Source organism: Etheostoma spectabile, chromosome 8 (genome assembly GCF_008692095.1).
Source record: "Etheostoma spectabile isolate EspeVRDwgs_2016 chromosome 8, UIUC_Espe_1.0, whole genome shotgun sequence".
Taxonomy (NCBI): domain Eukaryota; kingdom Metazoa; phylum Chordata; class Actinopteri; order Perciformes; family Percidae; genus Etheostoma; species Etheostoma spectabile.
In genome coordinates this window covers 287,676-314,215 of record NC_045740.1, presented here as the reverse complement: position 1 = coordinate 314,215, position 26,540 = coordinate 287,676, and the positions used below count along the sequence as shown (strand labels likewise).

The following is a 26,540-nucleotide window of genomic DNA, read 5'->3' as shown; positions in this document are numbered from 1 at the left end:
CTTGGACTCGACTAGTCCTGGTCTTGGACTTGTCTTGGTCTCGACAAAGGTGGTCTTGACTACAGCCCTAAGTGAAACACAGCAAGACAAAATCTTCTGAATAAAAAAAGTACTCTTTTAGAATAAGAGCAAACAGTGCTTTGAGCAGCCCCTTTCATGACTTTACTTTCTTTCCTAGAGAGAAATGGGCCTGTGACTGGCTGCCAGTAGTCTGAATGTAGTTAGTTCCATTCTCATGCACATGTGTAGGTGTTCATTGGTGAGCCTAGAGCGGTACTGGGGAATGCTGACTCACAGCTGTAAGATGATCCAGACATAGTGAAGGTTTGTCGTGCTACTTTGGTTATACCACGGTAAACAGTTGCAGAACAGAAAGTAGCAGGTCAGCTGCTCTTTATGCTGTCATCTCTCTCACATCTCTCTTTACCTGTTGTTCTTCTAGCAAACTGTCTATGCACGGTAAACCATGGATTTAATTGACTCAGTTGAGTGAAGCTATTGCCTTATTAACTAGATTAGTTGGGTTTGCTACCTATAGTCATGACTGGAAAAAACAACGCTCAGTGAAGATTATTATTTATTCTCATTATTATTTCAGGAAGTGGTCATGGGTCTGGAACTGTCACTTGGTCCGGGTCCGCCTGCAGCCCTCCATTTAGAGATGCTCAGGATAGGCCCTTATTGGTTTTCTAATAAAACTAAGTCCAGGAGTGGGCTTTTGCAACAGGTTTGTATTTACATGTACAGTGTATTACACCTCAGCTTCAGCGTATATATATATATATATATATATATATATATATATATACATACACACACACACACATACACACACCGTACTCGCACAGATAAGAAAGAAGGACAGAGGAATCAATTCAGGGTTGATTTTTAAGAAATATTAAAATATGAACACCCCATATTTGGTCCAATAAACATAAACTTTACTTCTCTAAAAAGAGCTTGGCTATCTGTGGTTCTTATTACAGAGAGTTAGTAGGCAACAAGTCTTGTCCAAGAGTATTGCTGTCCGTTAGGATAAGAGTTAAGCCCTCGTGTAAACTCCACTGTGCTATGTGATGATAGTGTAAGAGCAAGCTGAAGAAAAGTCAGCCTTGCGTCTCACAGAATGAAAGGACATCCCCCAAGCCTTTTATATCAGCCTCTTGTTTATCTGTGTGTGCTCGTTTTTATCTCTTTTGTCACATACAAGCACAACTAATCCAATCTTAAGCCCTTTTTCATAGTTACCCTGTACTTTCCTTTTTAGATGATTCTTTCTCTCTCATTGCATCGTCTCCGTGTTGGGAAACTGCAGCAAAGAAATTGTCCCAAAGCCAGCCAGCTCCTAGTTCTCACATTCTCTTGCCTGACCGCATTAGATTCTAATTTGCAGCAACCCAAGCAGTTTAATTGTCTAAATTGATAAATGACTATTACTCATTTTTTTCTACTCACTAAAAAAAGAGCCTCACTATTCTGAAGTTTGTCAGAGGCTGGGAGTGAGACCGTGTATTGCACTGGCCCATTGTAGCCACAGGTATCCTCTGACTTTAATGACCTTTGTCTGGGACAGCATGAGCACACCCTGTCTCTGCCCCTGCAACAGGAGTGAGATGGGCGTCCCTGTCCAGTGCAGTGGATCTGAGGGAGATGACTGGCCTCCTAGCATACAGGTCAGACAGCTATGGCCACGCCATTTCCCGCCTGGACAAACTGATAAGTACTAAAGGCGATTATTTTCCCTCGTCTGTGTTTTCACACATGTCTATCCTTCAGTCCTGCTTCACCCTGATGCTCTGATTTCATACTACCTAACTGGTATCAGCAGGCATGCTGTAATATGGACCTGGCTAATGCCTGTTATTCTATGGGGAGCTTATTGTGACTGCTGCATCGCTGGGATTTCTCCTGGTTTTCAATTAGACGCTCCGAGGCTCTCCGCAGACTGTTGCTATGTAATCTCTTCAAGAAGGCAGATAGTCTGCGGGAACACAATTCAAAGTCTAGTCGCCTCTAGTGGAGCCTAGCAGTTGTGTTCACAATCAAGTCCAGACTTCACTGGGCTATGATTTAGGTCTCGTACAGAAGGTTTCCTCATTTGATCATTTTCTCTTCATTCACTTGATTTAATCCAAACGTTTCTTCAGTCAGCCCATGTTCCACAGTTACATGCACTTCACATTTCATACTAGAAATTCAATCAGACATTAAGCTGTGTGTATATTTATGTTTAAGTAAACGAGCAACAATGAATAAAATTACATTTACCAAGGTTCAGTCAGAAGCATCCGTTCTGCCCTTAATCTCATACATTTTCTGTCCTCTCAAAGCAATTTTTTAGCAATATTATATCCTTAACATATATATTCCTGCTTATGTCAGGGGTTCTTCTTTTTTCATTTGTCTATGGGATAAAGGGGATACTGCTGGCTTTGAGAAACGTTATCCTAAGATATCTGCTTCTAAACAAGCACATTTCCACATGTCAAACCTAATTTCCTCTGCCTCTGTCTTCCAGCCAGCTGTTGTTTTGTACAGAGCTTGCAGAAACAGATTTTGTGTTGTCTAGTAAACTGTAAAAAAAAAAAAAAAAACAATCACAAAGGAGGGTAAATTCCAAGTACTGTGCTCTGCACTTACACATTACAAATTCTCACACACACACATGTACATACAGAGTGAAGAGATAAGGCCATTCTGCCAACTCAAAGTTCTGTTGAAAGGAGAAAATGTGACACCTTGAGCTGGCAGATCAAAGACAGCAATCAATAGTTTGATTATTTTTCATGAGAGCGGAAGATTGTGGATCAATACTTTTGTCTGTGGCCAGGTGGAGAATCAGATTAGCTTTAACTGCAGACTCTGGAAATAATGTCAACGTGGAAAGCACTACTGGAATCTGTAGTGCAGTGTGTTCTGAGTAAGTGAAATAATGAGAGGACCATTACTCAGAGCGGAGAGGTGAGCTGTTGCTGATGCAGAGACCCATGTCCAATTGGGCTGCGGATGATGAGCGTTAATTGTTACCCACCCTACAGGAATGTTAACAGTGATTACAACACATGTTCCAATCTGTATCCCTATCCTCTCTGACATTTTCTGTCATGCTTGAGGTTTTTTTTTGAAGTCACATTGAAGAGTTTTATAATTCAAATCTTTTGACACACTGTAGGATTGGAGAAGTGTTACTTTCAAGGCTACCTCCACTATGGGATGCCATTTTATTCAATCTCAAATAATGGAATAAATACATAAATGAAAAAAAGATGCCAATGGAATACATGCTGAAATAGAAATATAAATATATGAATGAGTCAATGTATTTCAATAAATAATCCAATCCAATCCAACTTCATTTGCTAAGCACTTTAAAACAAAGTTGACCAAAGCGCTGTACAGAAAAATACAAAATAAATAATTAGGTTTGACTTTTATTTCATAATGTCACATTTATATATTTCAGGGGCTTTTATTTTACAATGTTAGATTTTTTGGGCTCTGCGCAGTCTGCGGAGCTGGATTGACCCGCTCTCCTCCTTGGCGGGGACTGCACTAGCTAGTTAGCCTGGCAACCAGACGACTCCGCCGAGCTTGTTTTATTAGGGTACGTAGTGATATGCTGGCGATGCCTGGCTACTAGCTAGTTGCTTTTAGTCTGAGGCTGTGAGATAGCCATGACCCTTCATTTGAATATAAGAAGTGAAAATACAGGGAAATAAATAAATGTGGCATTATGAAATAAAAGTCCCCTGACAAAAAGGCATATTTATTCATTTATTTATTAATTGTTTAATATTGAATAAAACGGCATCCCATACTCCTGGGTGCGGTAGGAGGAGCTGCTAGTCATAGCTGAGTCCCCTTCACCTCCTCAATAACATTAGAAGTGCATCTTGCCAGCTGAGTCAACCCAGCCCAGTCTCATGGCAGTTGGTGAAATGGTCACGTTATTTAATCTATTGATGCACGTACAGGTCTTGTTAATGTTGTTATTTGCGATTACGGTAGCGAGTAGTATTGAAAAGCCGAAAATTTGCGCAGGGAGGTTGGTCGGGGGGGGTGGATGGTCCAAACAACACAGGACTTTCACCCCGGAGACCAAGGGTCGCGTCCTGCCTGTTGTAGTTCCTTTCCGCGTTATTCTCTTCCTAACCACAACCGTCCCGTTGTTGTCTGCGTGTCCTGCAAATGCGGCTCCTTTCCCCGGCCTTTTTTTCCTAACCAATTACAATTACAACAACAACAACAATTATTTACAACAACCTACCTTCCACTCTGTAAATGGCCATGAACACCAAGAACGACTATAACGCCGCTGAACAATAACGTACTGTAAACATCGGCATCAAGCACGCACTGCATGCTCCAGCTGATAGTTTAAAGGTTAAAGTAAAATAAAAATGTTCCCGACGACATTGTTTGCCACTGTCGTTATAGTTGTGGTGTGGACTCCACCATCCACTTGAGTTTGAACAATTTTCAAAAAAATATTTATAGTTATTGTTTTTGTGATACCTGGGGCCCGTGTCAGGAAGGAGGTTTAACAAACTCTGAGTCCAACCCTGAACTCTGGTTGATTTACCCTGATGGGAAACTCTGTTTTCAGTTCCACAGCAGCTGATTTGAGTTGGTTCAATCAACCCAGAGTAGGTTCACTCAGAGTTAAGCGTGTGCACACCACAATAAAAGGGCAGCATGAATGGAGCAATGATACTACAATTAACCATGGTAACAACCACAAACAAACTGGTTGGCGTAAATACTCACGCGTACATAGAACCCGTTCTCACTCCGACCTCGTAAAATACGGACGTTTGGACTGGCTGTCAGCGTCTAAAGGGACCAAGAAGGTGTCCGTCAGGGTTTAGCGAGTAGTACGTAAGGCAGAAATTCCGCGCAGGTAGGTTGGTCGGGGTGGTGGTGGTTATCTCTCTTTCTGAAATGGGCTGGAGTTACCCCTCTCTCTCAGGTTGGATTAACTTTTCTTTTTGAAACAGAAAATACAGAATTTCCCTCATCTCAGGGTTAACACAGTCAGAGTTTTCACAAAAACCTGCTTTCTGAAACAGACCCCAGAAAAGGAAGTTCCTTTCATCCGCCATGTATTGTTTTAGAATATTTGTCCTTGAACCTTTTTTTTGAAGAAAAACTTTTGATGAAACTAGTTCATTGAGTATTCATGAAATGCAGCTCGTCTGCCAATGGCAAGACACCCACAGGGCCATTATGACTCTGCATCATACACAAAAAGTGTGTGTGTGTGTGTGTGTGAGAGAGAGAGAAGCTGTTCGTTCAGATTTAGAAGTGAGTGTAGTTTAAACACAATAACTAAAACCTCATCAACATGATTTGCCTGTAGGCGTAATCCTTAAAAGTGACATTAATTTGTGTACATTTAGCAAAATACACAAAATCTTAGCCTCAAGACAGCACTGGCTACATGCCACGTCACATTACTAAAATGTTCCAGCGCCCCCATGGTGTTGTCACAAACTAGAGAAAACAGTTGTCACTGGCTTAGTCATGGCGATTACACTTGGAGAACTCCTGCTTCGGCTGTCCTCAAAAGCTCATTGCTCGGAGAAAGTCTTTGTCCTCCACTTGTCGCACGGCCGATTGAACTCATCAGATCAAATGCCTTATATCTTCTGTTCTCTCGGGCAATCCCCACATAATAACTACACATGTATGTTTTTCACTTGTGCGACTCAATACACTCTGTCTCTCCCATTTCTAGCCTCTCTATTTTTTCCCCTCTTGGTCTTTGCTCTCGCTCTTTTGTGGAGGAGAGAATGTCAATGAGCTAACTCAGTAAATGAGCCTTCATTTTATTGTTCATGACACAACACTTTAAATGTGTTTGTCAATAGATAATATGAAACCCACACCCGTGTTTTTCTTTATGTTTTGGTAATACTCAGATTATTCAAAGTGGCAAAATTATATTACTTTTGTCTCGTAATTGTAGTGCTTGTGTGTGTGTGTGTGTGTGTGTGTGTGTGTGTGTGTGTGTGTGTGTGTGTGTGTGATGCGTGTGCCTGCGCGCGCGCGCGCATTTAAGTGTGTACTTCACACTAGACAAAATCATGGCATGGTTTCATTTTCCAGTCAGTACGTCGGTAATGTGAGAGCATGGCTTATCCCCGGAGTCTCACATCATAGAATCAGTTAGCTCCACACACACACACACACACACACACACACACACACACACACACTATCTACATAAGAATTCAGAATAGAAATATCTTAACACACATGGAACACATAAGCACCTCCACTAAATATAAATATCAAATGCAGCAATTTCCACCCCCCTGGGGTTCTAATCACAAGGTCCTGCCAGATCGCTGGAGAACAGTTTCTATCAGCAATTAGAATATGATTATATTTTCCTCTCAGTGGGACCCGTGAGTCACTGTGTAATTTCAGTCTGTCTCTCTGGTCAAGCTCGACACAGCGGAGCTGAAGAGGAAGGTCTTTCTGTGGATCCGCCACTTTACCGGATGCATATAGAGAGTAGAACAGTCCGCGGTGACTGTGCTCATCTACATTACAGCCCCCCACTTGTGTGCTTTTGCAGGTGTGTGTGATTGTGTATAAACGCCACTCCTCACTTGTCCAGGTGAGTTCCCAGTCATCTGGGTAAGGAGCCGCTGTTGGAGTAGCTTGGCATGCAAGTCAGGCCACTGAAGCTGACAAACCAATTTAGAGGCGTGATGCCCACACTGAGTGGGTCTGAGTCCCTGAAGATCGTTACCCCCCACTACCCCCAATCATCAATATCAACCTCCCTGCCCCTCCAGTCCAGGCAAAAACAGTAATGTTGCAATGATTGTTGTGTTAGCTTGTTTTCACTGGTGCATGGTGTGAAATGACTTGTCTTGTCATTGTCTTTTATTGACAGACAAACTGATACACTTACTAAGCTACTTGACCCCAACAGTTACTGTAGGTTTAATACAATGATTAGAGGGTGTCATCAGTTTGCAAGGGAACATCCAATTATATTGCTCTTCTTTTTCATTATAGTATCTTCCTTTTTCCTCGTTTTCTGTGGAACCCAAATTGTGAGACTGTCCCTCCCAGGAAAAATGCAAGCATCAGGGGTTTCAGTAAAGGGTCTCACAAAAACAAAATATGTTCATGTTCTTTTTTTTCAAAATATATTTATTGCTCACACCCCATAAATTATTTCAGGCTGTATTAGGAATAACAAAGGGTAGCAGGTTTGACATTTTTCTTGCTTTTAAAACAGAACAAAAACACATGTATTCCCACCCATTCCCCCTCCACCACCCTTTAACCAGATACTAAACATGTATATTCCATTCGTCTAACTTACCCACTCATCCCCCTCCCTATTCATTGTGATACACAGGAATGTACTGACAGGTGAAGGAGTACAGAAACAAGAAAAAAAAAGAAAAATGTCAATAGAAAATTGGCTCAGGATAGGTGGTTTGTATAAGAAAGGAGGGGGTCCCAGGTTTTATGGAATTCCTTCAGGGATCTTCTGACAGTACGTTTGATTTTTTTTCTGGGTGTAAAAGTGACATTACATCTTCTAAATAAGTAGTCTTCCTCCACAGCGCTGCAGAGGAAGGTCTGGCTAGTCCCCTCAACATTCCTGTATGGGAGAAAAACGTGCTATAGTTTATTGTCATTTCTTTAAACCAATCACAGTCTTCTTGGGTTGCGCTAAGTGCCGGAAGCAGCACTGGTCTTGGGAAGGAGCTTGTTTTGGTGGAATATGTGCACATTGGGAGGCGAGCTCTGGAATTGAAATGGCGTTCGAGTGTGTGATGAGAATTTTACTTAAAATAAAGATAAACAATATTATAACAATATGATTGTCGGTTCTAGCCTGCCGGATGTTTCCCAAATGGACCGGAGTTTAGAATGCCAACACAAAGAAAGCTGAAAGTGAGGGACATCCGGCCAAAAATGAGGGCCATCTGGCGGAGCCTCCGGCAGCACCGGAACTATCCCGTAAATTAAACGTGACATTATTAGAGAGCCATATCAGTGGTTTTCTTTAAACCATGAGTGTGGTTGTTTCTAATCTTGGCCAGGTGTTTGATAATTTAACCATGTTCACAAAGGTCCCCTAAATTTACAACAGTAGTAATTTTATCCCAAACCATGATCTTTCCCTAACTAAGTCATTTTGTGCTTACTCCAACCTAACCAAACCTTACCCATGCAGTAGGGGTTTAATCAGAAAATGAATATGATTAGAAATTGAAGCGGTGACTTATAACCACTTTGAAGGCACAGTCAAACCTTTATAGGGAATGCGCTTTCATTCTCAGTGATTTTAATGGACATACTTGTCAGCCCTTGTGTATTTTAAGTTGGTATGAAGTTATCATATAGAGAACTTGAGTAATGCAGGAGTCACATTGCATTCCTTTTAACACTTTCTCCAGTTCCATAATTAAATAGATTATGTAAGCTGGACATAATCAGCAGTAGTTTTTGTCCCTTCTGCCTCCCTCCCTTCTCCACCTTTTGGCCTCAATCCAGGCTAATTACCCAAGGGCGCTGCTCTCTCTGCTGGCCTGCCTCTCATCTCTACGCCCTCTCTGTGCTCTTTGTTCTGTCGCTTCCCTCCTCTTCATTCCCAGCTAGATACAGGGCCATAATAGAGCAGCGAGTGGGGTGTGGGGAACACAGGCATGGGTTAATCTGTTGACCCCTGCCGTAGTGCACTGTAGACTTACCATCTGACCATGTTTCTCTGGAGTATAGACCTCAGCTACTATCAACTATCTGAAAGAGAGTCATGCTTAATCCCTCAAAAGGCAGCTCAAGGTTCACAGTGTGTCTTACTTACCAAATGACTGTGAAAATACTACATACAACCACAACACATTCAGCTTTTTCTATCATGCCGGAAAGAAAACTTTCCACATACAATATATTAATGTTTTCATATGTATGCCAGTCAATGTTGTACCATATCGTGTAGGGAAATTTAAAGTGCAGCCAGAGGTTAAAACACCATATTAATAATTTCTACATAGAAAATAATGACAGTACAGGAAACTGCACCAAGCAAATAACAAATAACATAGAAAAATGTAATTCTGTCTCAAATATTACCATGAAACTTTTTTGAAGGCTGAAAAAAAGCAGTTGTTTTAGTACATTTTCCATGATGCAGTCTTTCTTAGAAAGAGAGAAGCAAAAATAATGGTTTGGTAACTAAAAGATGATTGTTTAATGCAATTAAGGTCACGTCAGTAATAAACTGAAAAGAGCTGTTTTCAGAGAGATGCTTGCTTTGCATGGGAAGTTCCCCTCTCTCTGAATTAGAGCACGGCAGATTTTTAAGGCCAAGACCAATACGAGTATTTGGTTATTTAAAAATCTGATATGGCAATATATTGGCCGATATATATATATATATATATAAAGATATATTTTAATCCAGAAGCACGTTACAAAACATTAACAGTTTTCACTAACATTAGTTATTATTTGTAGTTGTTTTTGAGTTCTCACAATAATAAGATGTAATAATAATTAGTTTTATTTTCACAACAGAACAGAGGAACATCAAAATATATTAAAGTTCTGATAAATAAAATGTATAAAAATACAAACTAAGATATTACACTTAAAGTCCTTTGAACAGCAACAAAAAAAAGATAATCAGTGTTGCCAACAGGGACGTTGTAGAGTGCCCTCTGGTGGTCAAACTATGCAACGCCAACACTCAGAACATGGTTTACGGTCCGTTTTTATTTTTAAATATTCATTTTTCATAATCATTTATTTGTCATTATAAATGATTCTGATCAATGAATATTTAAAAAGAAATCGGCCATTATAAATGCCAATACCGATAGATCGGGAAATGCCTAATATCGGCCGATAATATCAGCCCGCTGATAAATTGGTCGGGCTCTACTCAGAATTCAGATCATTCCAGTTTAGGAAGTTTTCCTTAATTCTTAACGGACAAATGCTCAGTTGTGTAGTATTTTAGATTAAATAACACCACAGCCTATAACTGATATGTTTGCTGTCTGCTCATATCAAATAATCTGAAATTGACAAGAGTGAACCATAATCCAAATGGGGTTATAAGGCATAAGTGAATCAGTTCCAGGTGGACTTGACTGTCAGAGCCCTCTCATACAGTTCTGTGAGCTCCACTGAGCAGATCACTCTGATAACATTCTCCTGAATGAACTACCGTTATCTCAAGATTGCTCAGGGGCTTTTTCAGGTCTCATACAGCACATGTTGCAGGCACAAAGAAGCCCAACAAAATTGTGAATACATTCAGTGTTTTTGAATGAGAGAAGATTCTTCCGACATTAACCAAGTTAATGCGTACAGTGGATGGGAGACACTGGGCAATGCAAGGGGAGGGGGGGGGCGATTGGGTGTATTTTCGCTTGTTGTCTCCATCTGCTGGGTGCAATTAGCAGGTAACAGCCCACAAGCATAAGATGCCTCAGTGGGAGAAAGCGAGAGACTGAAAGTGTCAATGAGGACTGTAAACGAGGTGAGAAAGTTAATGGGAAGGACTGTAATTGTAAAAGGAAGTGGGGTAATTTGAAAATCTGAGAAGAGGACTCAAACAGGTCTCAGTGTGATATTTTAACCTGTGTAAATGATGTGAAAAGAGAACACCAGGCACACTTCAACTTGTTAAGGAGAACAGCGCATTGTTCATAATTAGAAACGCTCCTCTTTGAAGGAGTGCATGGAGTATAACAAAGTTAATGCAATACATCAGCACATGTGAAGTGATGTAGTTCACGAGAAATGCATGGTGTGCTAATAGAGGCTTGTATGCAATCGTATTGTCTTGAGCTTTAAATAAATGTCTTTCAGAATTCGGGGTTGGATTGTATTCTCAGCAGAAGGTTAGCTTATTTAAATTAATTAAATAAGCATACTGTAATTTCAATATTGAAAGTGAAACTGAATAACACTTATGTTGCAACTTGGATGCAACAAGGGTGAAGCTGACGAAGAAATGGAGGCAGTGGAAAGAGGGCAAAGGGATGCAGGAGAGGCAGCTTGTGGACATGTTGGATGTGGTGGGTCAGCCAAAGGCAGGAAGAGAGACAAAGGACAGCACAGCAAAAGCCGTATCCATATTGCATGAAATGGAGACATGCATATAGCTCATCCACCGCCTTCCTGTCCAGAGGCTCCTTGCTGCGTCTCAGGAGTTATGCTAAATAATCCTCAACACCAGTTTTGTTTGTCTCTCTGAATTTCTTCTCTCTCTCTCTCTCTCTCTCTCTCTCTCTCTCTCTCTCTCTCTCTCTCTCTCTCTCTCTATCCATCCATCCAGGGAACACCAACAGCGTTTTTGCCCTGGACTACATCAGTGGATCCCTGACAGTGAATGGCCAGCTGGACAGAGAAAACCCACTCTTCTCAGCAGGATTCACTCTCACTGTCAGGGTAAGCTACTGAATGGGAGGCGGTTGTGGGGGGGGGGGACTACTGTCGCAGCCTAGAGAAGGGATCGAAAGTCTGTTTTGCCAGTGGATAAAGAGAGGGCTTTGATATGATGGTGTATTAAATCAATGCAGTGTCTAGGTTTGATATAGTCACAAAAAACCTGCTAAATGAAGTGCTTCACCCCAACTCATACTCTACATATTGTGACAGACTTTGCGATAGATACACACTGCTATAATTAGGAAAGATTTCAAGGTCAATACTTCACGTAAAGACGGACTAAATACAACATCGGTACCATATGTATTTATAGATGCTGTGTCAATATGCCTCTCAACAAATGTGACCCGACATATTCAAGCGCTGCTACTGGTCTTGTCAGTGAAGACATTTGGAGTTTGTGATTCTATGATAATGTCCCTTCAGAGGCTTATGTTCAGTGAACAGCCAGCAGCCGGGGAGGACAGGAGGAGCAGAGGAGGATGAGATAAAGGAACAGGATTTAGAGTCCTCCTCAGTGCTAAGGGCTCCTTTGTTCCCCACTCTCTTTTTTTATTTCTCTTCTGTTTGAAGCAGGTGCAGTGTCTGAATCCCTCTGTCCCTCCACTGAGCCTGAAGTATATCTCACTTGGCTTTTTAGCATGTCAGTCCTGCCCTCTCACCCCACCCACTGCCTTCCCACCTTGTCCACTCCACCACTTTTTGTCATCATTTCTTTTCTTCCAGACCAGTATTCTACAGCAAGTGGTTTCCACAGGGTGTGAGAGGGTGCATGAAATGGATTTCCAAGTGCAACTAAAAGTGGAGGGATTTGCGACCAAAGACAGTTTTTCCCTGTGTAACTGCAATGTAACAGGAGAGGTTTAAGGCATGTCAAGTCAAATAGTTTGCACCTGTACATCACATTACGTGGCCTTTTAAAAGCACCTAATGACCTCTCTTGCACTCATTTATTTACATGTATCTGCAATTATTGCTCATAAAAAGAAGGTTGTATGACGTTTCTATATGAGAGGTCAAACTGGCAAAATATCCTCACTTACATATTCCTGCCTTAGTCTATCTTTTTTAATGAAATCAATAATTACGAAGAAGAAAAGTAAAAGAAGAAAATAGGTGAAATTGTTGAAAACGAAGGAAAAAAACATCACCCAAAATGTATTCATAAGATATGGATTTTTTCCCCTGTACATTTTCTTTCCCTCTCTCTGCGTCTGCTTTCTTAGGTTGTGCTGCTATTGATTGTGGTGTGCCATAGTAATACAACTAATTTCTCAACTTCAGGCAGCTTAGATAGTGCTGAGCATGTGGAGGTGGAGGTCAAATGATTCAGTGGCGCTGGAACGAGAGAGGCTAAACTACGTTGATTACCCAGAGACCAGCATGTTGTTTCTGCCTCCTCTCCGGTTGCTTGTGACACTCTTCCATCAATAAAAGACTATGGCTGCCGGTCTGTGTAACGCTTATCAGTTCAATTTTCTAAGTACAAACGGACATTTGGAAAACCAGAAAAATCGGTTCCAATGTCCAGTTTTTAATTTTTTTCTTTAACCTGTGTTATCCAATTTTCAGTTTCAGAGGATTAGAAATTTAAAAAATTACAAAATTGCATCTGGGCTCCAATTTTTCAATACTGCAATGATTTTCTCTCCCTCGTTCTGCCCATTTTTCTGTTTTTTTTACAAATGTCCGTTTGTACTTAGAAAATTTAACTGATAGGCGCTACACGGACCCCTGCCCATCCCTATCGTTCTCTCCTATTTTTTATTTTATTTCAGAGACCTCACAGACAGCCAGAAAGAGAGAGAGTGTGTAATTGTGTCTTCTCAATGGGACTCCTTTCTTCTAAATCTCATAGTGTGCATGTGTGGATGTATGTGGATGTACATGTGCTGGCCCTCTCTTGGCCTCACTTTCAGCCTATTTCTATGATTGCTTCGAGTCCGCCTGTCCACTTTTTGATCCAATAAATGAACAGCTGTAAATACCTGGCTGAGATTGCAAGCTGACCACCTCCATCCTAAATGACAATTTTGGTGCAATCAAATCTCTCTCTCGCTCCCTTTATCTCTCTCTCTCCTTTCTCTCTGTTGCTCTCTATAAGGCCACAGAGTTAAACGATGACCGCAGTCCATCAAACGCAACAGTGAGGACCACTTTTACCATCCTATTAATTGACAAGAATGACAACGCCCCGAAGTTCAACAGTTCTGAGTATCGGCTCCAAATCACTGAACTGGCCCAGGTGGGCTTTGCCCTTCCCCTGTACATCCAGGCCGAAGACAAGGACGAGGTGGGTGGATCACATCCTGAAAACTGGCACTGTCACAACATTCTTGGCATAGGGCTGATACTCTTATCCAGATAAAGTTGCAATGACACCATACAGCCCCTGTATCTTACAATTGTTAGTAGAAATGTTCCGCACTGATCCTACAGTAAGAATCCATATGACCAATCCGGCCATATTTTAATGGATTTGGTGTTAAAATCTGATCGTTTCTTTACTGTGCAGTCTGTCCTCTTTTACGACAGCCAGCCTGTACAGTGCAGCATTTGTGTATATGCAAGTGAAAATAAAGAAATTCTGCCGCACCGCTGAATTCAGACACAGAGGTTGGCGAAACACACAGATTTGCTGAGCACCAACGTTAATGAATGCTTTTTTCTGATCGTCTCTTTCATCAGTTAAAATGATAAATGTCGTTGGCAGCCGTTAATGAAATTAATTCAATGAGTTGTCTAATTAAAGTACTCTCTGCAGACGTCAGTGTCTGTCAAAGATCATTTGTGTGGGAAGAACCGCTACACTGAAACACATCTGACAGCCAATGTTTTAATAATTCCAACAAAGTGATATACTCTATATTCTCTCTACCTGGTCACTGTACATCTAGCTCAAGATTTTTTCATTCATATTATATCAATAATTTAAGCTTATAAACTTAATAGTTGTAAACCAGGACCTTCAGTGTTTGGATCAAGTAGCTCATGAAAAATTTAGTGTTAAGTGTTAGATTAAGTGTCAGATTTAGTCGGCTACAGATGTTATTTTAATGTGATCGTTTAAGTAAATATACTGTAAGTATCTCTATAAGATGTCTCTACATAGACAGCTAGGACAGCTACATGTGAGTGGTGTGTTTTTTGTGTTTCCATTTATAGGTTTAGATTTAACTGGTTTATAAATGTAATGCAAAAAGAACATCAGCCACTGTGTATGTGTGTGTGTGTGTGTGTGTGTGCGTGTGTGCGTGTGTGTTGTCAGCAGCAGTGTACAGCACGCTTTAGTGTGTCCGCCACTTCCCATTAGTTGAATCTATCAACCTGCTGTGGTGACACACACTAACTCAGACACCCGCACACACATACAACACTTTTTCCCTGTATTCTTGCTCAACCACTCTGTCTCTCACTTTCTCTCTCCCTCTCTCACCCGTGCACATGCCCGCTCACAGCAGCGCATTGGACTCGACTACAATTTAATTTGCTCTGGAAGAGATGGGATAGAGCATCAAATTATACCTAACGAGGAAAATCAATCACCTATGGTGCAGATAAGCCGAAAGCTAGTCAACTCTGATTGATTTCAGGCACAGCAGCCGCCAGGGTGGAATTTGACAGATAACTGCAAGTCAAGTGGATAGAGAAAAAGGTGGAGAGTAAAGCGAGACAGACACACGGACAGGAAAAGGAAAGGAGGGACTCTTAAGAAAAATGGTTGAACAGAAAGTAGCCTGCTATGGAGCAAAACCAGGAGTCTGAATAATTGGTGGAGCAGGAAGAAACAGACAGGAGAAAAAGGAAGCACTTGGAGGAGAGATAGCTGGAGTATTTAGCAGCAAGGCTGTTTATTTATTCCAAGGGTGTTGCGTCGCAATGATGAAGCGCAAAGGAAAGTACAGAGAGTGCGTTGCTGCACGCAGGTGGGGTGACGACCCGGACACCTGGCGTGTGATAAGAGGTCCCTCTGGAGGTTACCACCCAACGTTTTACCACTAGCAAAAGCAGCACACTCTGGGGAAGTACTCAGCCGCATAACATTACAGTACCTCCAAGCTAAGATTGCCACAGCTAACTGCTTATTCGTCATAATATAACAAAACAACATGCTCCAGGAAGCACTCAAAGGAGCAGGATTACACACAAAACTGTCAAATGTAGTTGTGTTCTCAAGTTGTGTGCTGGAAACTTTGAAATAGTCAAATCTGTGAGACGTTTTTTGTTCTTGTCGTTTTGTATTGCTGTTTTGATCCTTTAAACCTACATGTCAGTGCCGACACACACACTCGTTCACACTCCGCTACACCTGTGCTTTAATCTCACTTTTTCCAAGTGTGAGGGATTAGAAGCAGACATTTCATTTCTTAGACTATGACACAAGTGGTAGTTACCTCTCTCTCTGTCTGTCGCTCCCTTCATATCCTCTTATGCTCGGTTAGCATCTATAAAACTTTTGCCGCTGGAACTTGTCACTAAACTTTGTGGCAGTCGCGTCTGACAGGGTGCTTTTATTGGGGGCTTCTAAAGGCAGGAGCAAATGGACGGGCAATTACGTTTATGGGCAGTTTGAGGTGACATCCCTGCATATTGGATGGTCTTTTAAATAGGAGTCATCAGCCACAATGGTCCTCCCAGAGATGAAAACAAAAACAAGGGGGCTATTTCAACCGGCAACATAATGCCAATCGACCACTGCACCCGTCTGCCTCTGTCTGCCACAATGGCTACATGATTGGCCGCCCTGCAGCTTTATATATCAAGACAGGAGGGATCTGGAGATGTTTTCTCAGCTCGAGACAGCCATAGGGTTCTCAGGGCTCTGATGTCATTTTGACCCTTACTTGATTTTTATTTACCCACGATGCCACAACGCCTTACTTCTCAGAAAGAGAATCAAGAAAAAGATTAAGTTCATAGGTCTTTTTGTAGAGGTTGTATTCAAGTGATACTAGCCTCGCCAGCCACACAGACCCATTCAGTAATACAGAACATAGTATTTCTAAATCAGACTCCATGTTCATTTAATCTCCCAGTCAGACATACTAGCTACAGCTCAGTGGGCAGTGCATGGGGATTTACTCCATGTTGCACTCAAATGGTCATCTACATAATGTAAAACACTGCAGTGCAGGCTTTATGTAGTGGCGATAAAGAAGAATTCAGATGAGGAGACAAGATGAATGTGTGGTTATGGACAAAAATGATGTCTAACCTTGTCATATCCATTTTATCATACATTTAATGTTTTTTGTTATTTTCCTGCAAAGCGCAGCTCTCCAGGTCAAACGTGTATCGGACCCTGAAACCATTTGAGGGTTAGCGTCCCCACTACCGTCTACAGCTAGTTTTACCAGCAAATTTCACGCAGCAATAGCAACAGACTCTTTATAATTGCATCTGTTCAGTTATTCACTGTTCATAATGTATTGAACATGTGCCTGTGTGGTATACTGTATGTGTGTGCATAGAGCTCAGAAAGTTGAGGTGCCTCTTCATTACAGGTAGAGTGCCAGGTTAGTGTGCATACCGGTGTTGGAGGATGATCAGTATCATTTATTATTTATTATGAACTGCATTTTGTTTATACGTTCTGGAAAAAAGTTATCTTTAGGTGGTAATCAGGGTTTTGCTGAATCTTCAGTTCTGCCTTTCTATTTATACAGTATTTGTACCTTTGACATAAATAATATCTTTTGTCCAATATTTATTCATAAAAACTCGATAGATATACCGTAGCAGATTTTATCGTCTACATTTGTCCATAGTAGGTTAGACAGAGTGTCTATCACCACCTGCCCTCGCTCTCTCTCAATAACCACTTTTTCTTTGTTTCCCTGTACTCACCTTCCTCTTGTTCCTTTATGGCAGGGGGTGAACAGCATGTTCCAGGTGTTTCTGACAGGAAACAATTCAGAGTACTTCACCATCTCGCCCACGGCGGTACAGGGGCGTGCCGACATCAGAATAAGGGTGGCCACGCCACTGGACTTCGAACGGATCCGCAGCTTCAGCTTCTCAGTGAGTTTTAAACTTTAAACTGCATGAGAGAGTGAATGCTGAGACTCTGAAAAGAATCATACAGTATGAATAAATAACCCCCACAAAACACAGGTTTTCTAGTTACTGTGCTTACATAGGAGCTCAACTTGCTGCCAAAATTGTTGAACTTTGTGAATGTCCAACAGATCCGTTATGTAACAAGATACAAAGTGAAAGAAGAGAAGCCAGTCTTGTTGTGATGGCCAAGCACTGAGTAGTTGGTAAAAAAAAAAACAGCTCCATTGTCCTTCTGTGAGACTGCCCTTAAATGAACTCTGGACTAAGACTGATTTCTAAGCAACAAACCTTTTTTGAAACTTGTTTGTATTTGTTTGGACTCAGTCAGACTGGAGCCATATCACTTTCTCAGCACTGCAGACTTGTTTGAACAGTGAAATTGGTATTTTGTTACCTCAATTTTCCCCAGACCAGTATACAGAACCAGAGGGTGCCCTCCCCTGCTCTGTGTACTATTTAGTCTCCAAATCTTAGAATCTTAAACAAATCAGTGCAGTACGACAGTGACTTCTTTGGCACAATAGCAAATTATGATTAAAATTGCCCCCTACAAATGTGAAATCTGTTAGATAAAGCAGTGTTAAACCTGTACAGTTTCTTCATTAAACAAAGTCTTTCTTTAAATCCTGTTGTCTCTCCTCAGCTTTATGCCAATGAGTCCATGTCCGATCATGTGGGTTTTGCTCGTGTCTTTATTGATCTAATTAATGAGAATGACAACCGGCCCATCTTCAGCCAACCACTGTACAACATCAGCCTTCCTGAAAACACCCCCCCTGGTACCTCAATGCTACGTATCCTGGTGAGTACCTTAGGAAACCACTGTACAGTGTGTACTGCGCACAGCTCAGAATGTGAGTAATTACCTGTGATGTATTACTATAGAAAAATGTAACTAGAATCCAAATAGATTTCAAATGGATTACAATAAACCTGACTTGGCCTAGTAACTGGTATGGGTCTTGTTGTAATGGGAGTCAAGGCTTGTTTGTTTAGCACATGTGACCCAGTACTCTCCTGAGACTTCACCATATGAGTTGTGATTCATGGTAACTCATGTTATGCTGCCTCAGACAAAAGCACATACAAAAAGAAAGGAAAAACTCACTCCCCAACTTGACATGGGTCTAATGCTGAGATCCTAATAATATAGGTTGAAATAACTAGTCAAAAGTCCTCAATTCCGGGTAAATACAGTCCTTTTAGGAAAGTCCAGTAATGTAATTGCTTGCTTTGTATAATAGCTTTAGCAGGATTCAAATGATTACCCTTAAATTGCTGCTTCTAACTCAGTTATGAAGTTTCATATTCTACCCTTAAATGTATTTGCTAGTTGCATTAAAATTCAAGATTCTAGCATTACAGAAATATCACTTCAAACTGGATTATTATTGTCAGAGGATGTTAAAATGTCATACAGTTCGTATTGAATTAATGTAAGAGACGTTGATAACTATGTCAGAACACCTCCGTTAAAACTAATCCAATTAGAGTTATTTTCAAAACATATGTTGTATTATTCATTCCCTCCAGGTGTGTTATTGTACCCTTTGTTTAGTTTCTCACAGTTGAAGTGTCCTTGAGGCCACTCCAGCTCATCCCCTCAGACTACCCCCCTGCAGCAGAGCTCCCTCTCAGTCGCTGTCCTGACCAGCAGCCACTACTTTTACCAGATCGGGAGGGGAAAATTCCCACCATCTCCCTATAATTCTGCATTATTATTCATTACCAGTCATACTCATGACAAAACACCCACAATCCACTAGATACAAGTGCAAAAAGCACAGTGTGAAAATCAATAATGTTTATAGACTGGGTGCTCATGAAATGGAGATTGCAGGGCAGTCTAATACCCGATAAGTCTGCCTGATGTTAGCCTTGTCCCGGAGCGTGCAGCCGTCGCGGAATCCTGATTGCGGGCTGTAGAGAGTGAACGGGTTGTAAATAGACTAAGATGTGACGGCTCTCGGTGAGGACTCCACTGGCATGGATGGCAGCACTCGTATTTGTACACTGTTAGATGAGGGTTTCGATATTCTGACTTGTTCACACAAAAACACAAACACACACACACACACACACAAACACAAGTGGCACTCAAGCCCTCTGAGATTCCACTGAATACAAAACACACAGTGCTACCCCCCCCCCCCCCCCGCACACACACACACACATATACTGCCTAAACACAACAATTTCAAGGTCAGCACAGGCTACAACCTCCCGTAAGGTTACCTGTGTGGTGTGGTGTGTGTGTGTGTGTGTGTGTGTGTGTGTGTGTGTGTGTAAACACTTATTTACTTATGTGGGTCTGTCATAATGTAGTTAATTAGTAATTTAGACAACATGTTACAATGGTTGTAATCCACTGAGAATAGCGGACACTGTTTATTTATATGCTGCATTGTGATCAAACAAGCCACATCCAGCTCACTTGTGTTTCTGTAAATAATGAGGTATTTCTTTTGGAAATGAAAATTGCATCCATGTATCCTATGAAATTAATTATACAGAAAAAAGTTAAATCCATCAAACTGCTGTTTCTCTGCCTCATATCGTTGGAGTGAAAGAGATGGAAGTGGAAGTGGAGAAATGTCCCTATTGTAGAGGTAATATATTTTGGATTATAGAGTACAGCATTGTAAAACTAGCCTTGATTACATTCACCCTTGTGCAAGAGCACTTTTCAACCCACTTCTGTGAGTCAGCACCAGGTAAAATAATTCTTAACCTGTCCACCACTCCATTGTCAAGGACATGTCATGCCGCTCGCCAGCTGCAGAAAAGCATTTTGAATTGAAGTGTTAATTGTGACAAAATTAATAGGCCCCTAACAACTGGTTCTGTTATTATGGAACTTATGTTACATTTGTACTTAATTCATGCTTATTTTAATCCGAACTTTATATTACAGCTTTCTGTAACCATATCATTTGATTTGCGGGTAACTTTTCACTTTCCTGATGCCCTGTGTAGCTGTCTCACTCAATCTGTTCCTGCAGTTTAAACTGTCTGCTTGTTCAGGTGCAGTAAACAACTCAAGGCATTACAACAGAACCAGATTGTTCTGCTATGACTAGCCTCTCTGCTCTCTCTCAGATGCAGTGGTATGACAAGCCAACACAAGGCCCTTATGGGGGATTATCAAGGTAGGCCCCCTACTAAAGCCCGTTATGACGGTGCAATATCCATGAGTAGGCTACCATGAATAGGAGGATAGGATCATAGAGACACAGCATATGAGATGAGATGACTGACAAAATCAGGAGTAGCCTACGTGCACCACAACAAAAAGAAAATGCTGGTGAATGGCCACCATAACACATAAAAAACACACAAGGGCAGTCCCTCCAGCATTTTGCGGCTGTTTTTGAGATTGTTCCGGCCCAAAATGGCTGATTTTGTGGGAGCTTTTGTCAAAAATTGCAACAAAAGTTGCAATGTCTTTAGTTACAATGAAGTTGCAAAAGGCAGTGAAAGTTGAAGTTGAAGTTGCGATTTCTTTTTTTGCATAGTTCTTTAAAAAAAAAAGGAAACTTGTTTTGGGGAAAATAATTATTACTTTTAACTAATTACTCTGGGCTGAGATTTCCTAGGAACCTTACCAAAAGGCTTGCAGATGTTGGTATAATATGATAATGGATAGTGGATTTAAGACAAAAAATAATTTATTGAATGAATCAAATTTGAACATATGCGTTAGTGGCTTGTTGATCTTTACATTGTTAGTTAATTTCTTACCCTGGACTGGGGCAGACATATTTATATACTTATTGGACTTTATCATTGCACTTACAAAAACGAGCGTAGCTGTCCTCAATTGAGGTCATCCTGTCGTCTCATCTCCGGTTTTACCTGCATCCATCGTGTGTGTTTATGTGTGCGCGCGTCAGTTGTGGGGGAAGCTCAGTAGCCCCCGCCCCTTTTTCACGGCCTTTCGCTGTACGTTTTGTTGGTAAATGTGAGCTGTTCAAGTCACACACGTCTCGTTTTCATAGCAGAAACAAGGAAATGAATTTGAACCGTTCTCACTCCCGCTTGGTCAGAGGCTATCAGAGTCCTCGTGGGACTGCTGGGATTGTCGCGAGTAAATAAAATTTGATAGGGGGCCCCGGCTGTCAATCAATATCATCCACTGACATGGGCTCTTGATTGGTCCGGGCCTGTAAACAACTGCGTACCCTGCTTACCGATAGTTACGCGTCTGGTCAGATGGCTCTGAGTTGCAACAGATGTTGGCAAAATTATGTTTTAGCACTAGGGCTGTAACAATACAAGAAAACCCAGGATTCAGTTCATGTCACGATTTTTGCAACACAGAAATACATCAGAAACCTTATTTTTGACATTGATTGATTTCAATGTAGATCAATTCAACACCAAAGATTATTTTGTACCTCAAAATAATGTTTTCAAAATCGTTTCAGTGGTTCATTAATCACCGTTTGAATCAGACATAAGAAAAATGGTAATAGTAACAGTAATGGACAATTCTGCTTCCAACCTGTAGGGGGACCGAAGAGGAAAAGTGCTTTGGTGCCTACTGTAAAGGTGCTGGTTGACAAGCAAGTAGCTAGTGCTAGGTCTATAACGTCAGCTAATTCTCGGTGAGTGACATAACATTATGACATCGTTCAACACGCTCAGTTATTTTTAGTATGATTGTTGACCTTTGGGTACAACTCTGGGCTAACACACAAATTCATCAGTAATGCTGACTGTATAGATAGACAACTAATCGAATGGTAATTTAGCCAGCTAGCTATCACTGTCTGACTCTCTGTCTGACTCACTCTCCCGGCACTGCAAGGCTTCAGTCGGGATGAGAGCTGACAACAGCCCCGGCCCGGGGACACATCCACAGTCAGTCCCCAGCCATCTAGCAACCATCCACTATTATGACAGCCCCGGCCCGGGGACACATCCATAGTCAGCCCCCAGCCAGCTAGCAGCCAGCCCGGCATACCTTCCAACACTCACGTTTTTTAGCCCTATATCCCGGACCCCTTTCGGTTTGGTATTTTTCCCGGGAAACTCCTGTAATTTGCATGGCCTTTAAATAATCAGACCCATATGTTTGTCTAATGCTGACCACTTGCCAGATCTTGTATGAAATGTATCGTATTCATACAATCCACGCACCATATACAATGTTCAACCCGTTTGTCACCTCAACCTGGCAACCTATAACCCAGTTCAGACCTGAAAGCAAGCCAATAAAAATGGCAGGTGAAGACGATGTTCCTAAAAAATAATCAAAATATAGCTGTAAATTTCAACAGTGTTTGACCCAACTATTTATATACATCTTACCTAGTCATATCAACAACCTCCATGCTTTTTGTAAGGTGTGTTGCATTAATTTCAATGAAGCGCACAGCGGAAAAAATGACATTACCCAGCACATTAAAACACAGCGGCACCATCGCGCAGAAGAGGCAGATAAGGGAACACAGGAGATTGCATCCTTCAAAATAAAGCACACCAGTTTGGCTTCAAAGTAGTCTACACTTGTAATAAAATTACAAATTAAAAAGATAAAGAAATATTAATAAATTAAATCATGTTGTCATTTACATTGCAATGCAAATCATACACTTAACAGTACGCCCCTCTCATTTAACTCTAACTAAAGAAAGCAATTAAGTAATATCTCCAAATATCAAACTATTCCTTTAAATAGTCTAAGGTAACCTTTAACGGTTGTGAATTAGCCAAAATATTGTAACACAGACTATAACCCTTTCCCAATTCTCAGTTTGTGCATTCCCGATTACCCTCCTCGATTCCTCTCCTTGTGTCTTGCCGCCTACAGAAGATTCGAGCCGAGGAGTTGAGGAAGAGCCTCGAGGAGAGAGGAGTCGAGGCAACAGGCATTTAACAAATATGAGACATCTTTGCGTCCGAGCCATTGTTTAAAAGCGCCAGCAATTAAATATGATGTGCTGCACTGCTGCATCAGCTGTTCATTGTTTTGTCATTCACTGTATTTCATGATCTCAGATGAGCAGAACAGTGTTCGCGACAACTTCTGAATTTACTTTAAATTCAATTCACAACATGGCAAAATGTAATAAGAATGTACAGACATCAAAAACTTGCATTTGTTGTATTTAACACAGACATATACTGTACATATATTTATAAGATAGTCTACATACACAGTATGGCTAAATATCCTCCATAGGCTATTTTAGTGTAAAACACTACAATTGTCTGTATAAAAAACTATACAAATATATAAAGTGTTATATGGCTACACAAACACTCTAATGCATGGATCAGCTCTTCATCTGAATCCGCATGTAGGCTTAAAACTATCCATCCTCCACCCACCTGCATAAATTATTTTCTCCGATTTAGAGACCCGCATGGACATTTCACTGTCCCTTTATCCCAGTAGGCTCCATTGATTTTTAAATGATGTATTGACATGAGTGTTTTCCACAACGATTTACTTTGATGTTTAGGGAAGCTGCATTATTGTCACTGCAGCTGATATCGTTGGGCATTTAAGCAGCAAAACCCACTGTAGTTATAAACTTGACAGAGGAAACGGAACTAAACCGTTTACTTCTGAAATAATCCTAATAAAGTTAAGATGCTGTTACTCGAGCATCTCCAGACGCACTTACAAATTAAGCTCTCTGTCCTACAGCAACTCTGCCACGTTCACATTTTCTCATTTTCCTTGTTAATTGTGTATTTTCACCCGCCTGCTATTAATCAAAATGTTAATTTAGGCTCTATGATCTAACCGGCCCAATCCGTCGATTAACCTTGGGGCCGCAGATATTATGTTATTATTATTATTATTATTATTATTATTATTAGATATATTATCTCTTTCTCTCTGTCACGCCTCTATTATGCTCATTTGCAAGTTCATAATTGTAATTTGGGGTTTTATCAGAATAGGTTTACATGGTTTAATTAACAAAAAACACCATATTTTTGTTGTACTACACAGCTCCTCTTTTCACCCTGTGTGTTGAGCAAAAAGCTTAACATTAACATTAATATGCCCCGGGTCAAAAGACTTCTGCAGAGGATACATTGGTGCATCCTCGATTATAGCTCCTTCGAGGAGCCTCCTCGCTCCTCGATGGCACGCTGAGGATGATTTCCGGGTTACAAGCCCAAGGATCGAGGAGTCGAGGAGGTGCAAATTTGGGAATTGAGAAAGGCCTTTTATCTTTTAAGATGTTTGAGCAAAATATTTGGCCATTTAGTCATTACTGATTACAACCATGAGGACTGATGAGACGAATATCTTCATGGCCTATTTGCTTGTACATTGCTGTATTCATTAACTTATATACTGATATTAGTTTATCTCACAGGGAAGTAGTTATTTTCAGGAGTGTGGTACATTGCTGTTTCCTGAGCAAATGTTTTTGCATTAGTGTATCAACAATGTGGTGAAGGTGGTTTGTATGTAAAGAGGGTGGGGTCTGGACAATGTTTATATAATACTTTATGCCTATGCTAATTGAAATTATGCATGTTGGTTCCCAGTTGTTTTAGAAAGTGCCAAACAGGCATCTTGATAATGTAATTGAATTGAAATGCTTTGTTTGGGTTAATATTCATTGCTCATCGGATCAGAGCTTATGTACAATGTTAGTTGATGCATTACTCCTGCATCCCTGTGGACACTAAACACAGGAGTACACATGCACACACACACAGACACACAGAAAAGCAGTGGCTGTTTAATATTTATGGTCTGCAGCATTACTTATCATTATAAATATTTATTGTGATTTACTCTTTTGTCTGGGTCCTTTTCTCTCTCTCACTCTCTCTATTGGTCTCTTCCTCACCCAGGAGACTTTAGACAGCAGCAGCTGCTCGTATCATTGGAATCACTCCTATTTCCTCTCCATGGGTCTTAGAGAATTTGTCTTTTTTTATTTCATATTTAATGTATGCCCTCAGTTATTGTTGTTTTCCACATTCTCTGTTTTACCATTAGATTGCTAATGGTTTTCAGGTGTTCCATTGCTTCAGTGTAGTTCCCTGTCTGTTTCTGCTTGGATTACACTCTCTAGCTCTTTCTACCCACAAGGCTCTACCTTAGAGAATATCTATGTATTTAAAGAGGATATTTGCAGGTCTAATATGCATATAGAAGTACAGTTTACCTGCAACTTATACTTAATCTTGCTTCTGTAAGATATGTTGGATGCAACATTCTTCTTAGTTAAGTGTCTTTTACCAATGCCATGCTATGTTTTTTATGGGCTCTGTGCAGATGCTTTGTGTTTTAGGGCTAAGGCACAATGAAAAGTGCTTCCAGCAGAAGGTTAGAAATTAGAGGAGCATTAGTGGAGGATGTTTCGCCGCCACCACTGTTTAGACAGGCCTTTATCGGGTAATAGTCACAACAGTAATTATATTTAATTATTGTAATGAAAGGGATGAGGCCCAGCTCTTTCCCGCATGTGGTATCTCACACAGTGTCACTGTTAATAATGGGCAGCTTATCTTGGCTGATTGTGACATTGTGAGACAAGGTGTGAATGGGTGTGCAGGGCTGAGGACGGACAGATGGGAGCAGGGAGTAGTGAAAGGGGAACTTTCCCAGATTGTTGAGAGTATTGGAGCTAAATATTGGTCTCCTTTGGTTCCATTTGATTGGTTAAACAACAAATCGAACAAAACCAACAATTACAACTTAATGGCCAAAAGGTCATATAATTTTGCAGAAAAAATAACTAATAATAATAATTAATCTGCAGATTATTTTATTGGGTTAATTGATAAATTGTTTGGTCCAACAAATCACTATTTCCTGAAGCCCAAGATGAGGTCTTAAAATGTCTTGTTTTGTCCATAGACTGTATGAAATATGGACGTAGTCTCCGTGACTGCCAGACCTTCCTCCACAGTGCTGTTGCAGAGTGTCTGGCGAGTCCACACAGTATTCCGGGATGGGAAAAAAACGTGCTCAGGTTTATTGGCATTTCTTTAAACCAATCAAAATTGTCTTTGGCGGCTCTATCTGATGTACGGAGCAACGGTGCCTCTGCAAAATAGCC

The 26,540-nt window shown here is 40.9% G+C and overlaps 1 protein-coding gene and 1 long non-coding RNA gene across 5 annotated transcripts in view; one reads left to right on the top strand and one right to left on the bottom strand.

Annotated features, from left to right (window-relative positions):
* LOC116693350 (uncharacterized) overlaps positions 1-23 on the bottom strand; it is a 15,306-nt gene extending 15,283 nt beyond the window's left edge. Inside the window, exon 1 of the long non-coding RNA XR_004332904.1 lies at positions 13-23. This is a non-coding gene — a long non-coding RNA (uncharacterized LOC116693350). The remainder of the gene's footprint in view (positions 1-12) is intronic.
* Positions 1-26,540, top strand: part of cdh23 (cadherin-related 23) — a 196,641-nt gene that overhangs the window by 98,847 nt on the left and 71,254 nt on the right. For all 4 annotated transcript variants that reach the window (XR_004332902.1, XM_032522253.1, XM_032522250.1 and 1 more), the window contains 4 exons: positions 11,324-11,436; positions 13,541-13,729; positions 17,308-17,457; positions 18,140-18,298. Coding sequence is in view for 3 of the 4 variants with exons in the window: in XM_032522253.1 (XP_032378144.1) it covers positions 11,324-11,436; positions 13,541-13,729; positions 17,308-17,457; positions 18,140-18,298 (611 nt within the window). In the remaining variant the exon portion in view is untranslated. The remainder of the gene's footprint in view (positions 1-11,323; positions 11,437-13,540; positions 13,730-17,307; positions 17,458-18,139; positions 18,299-26,540) is intronic.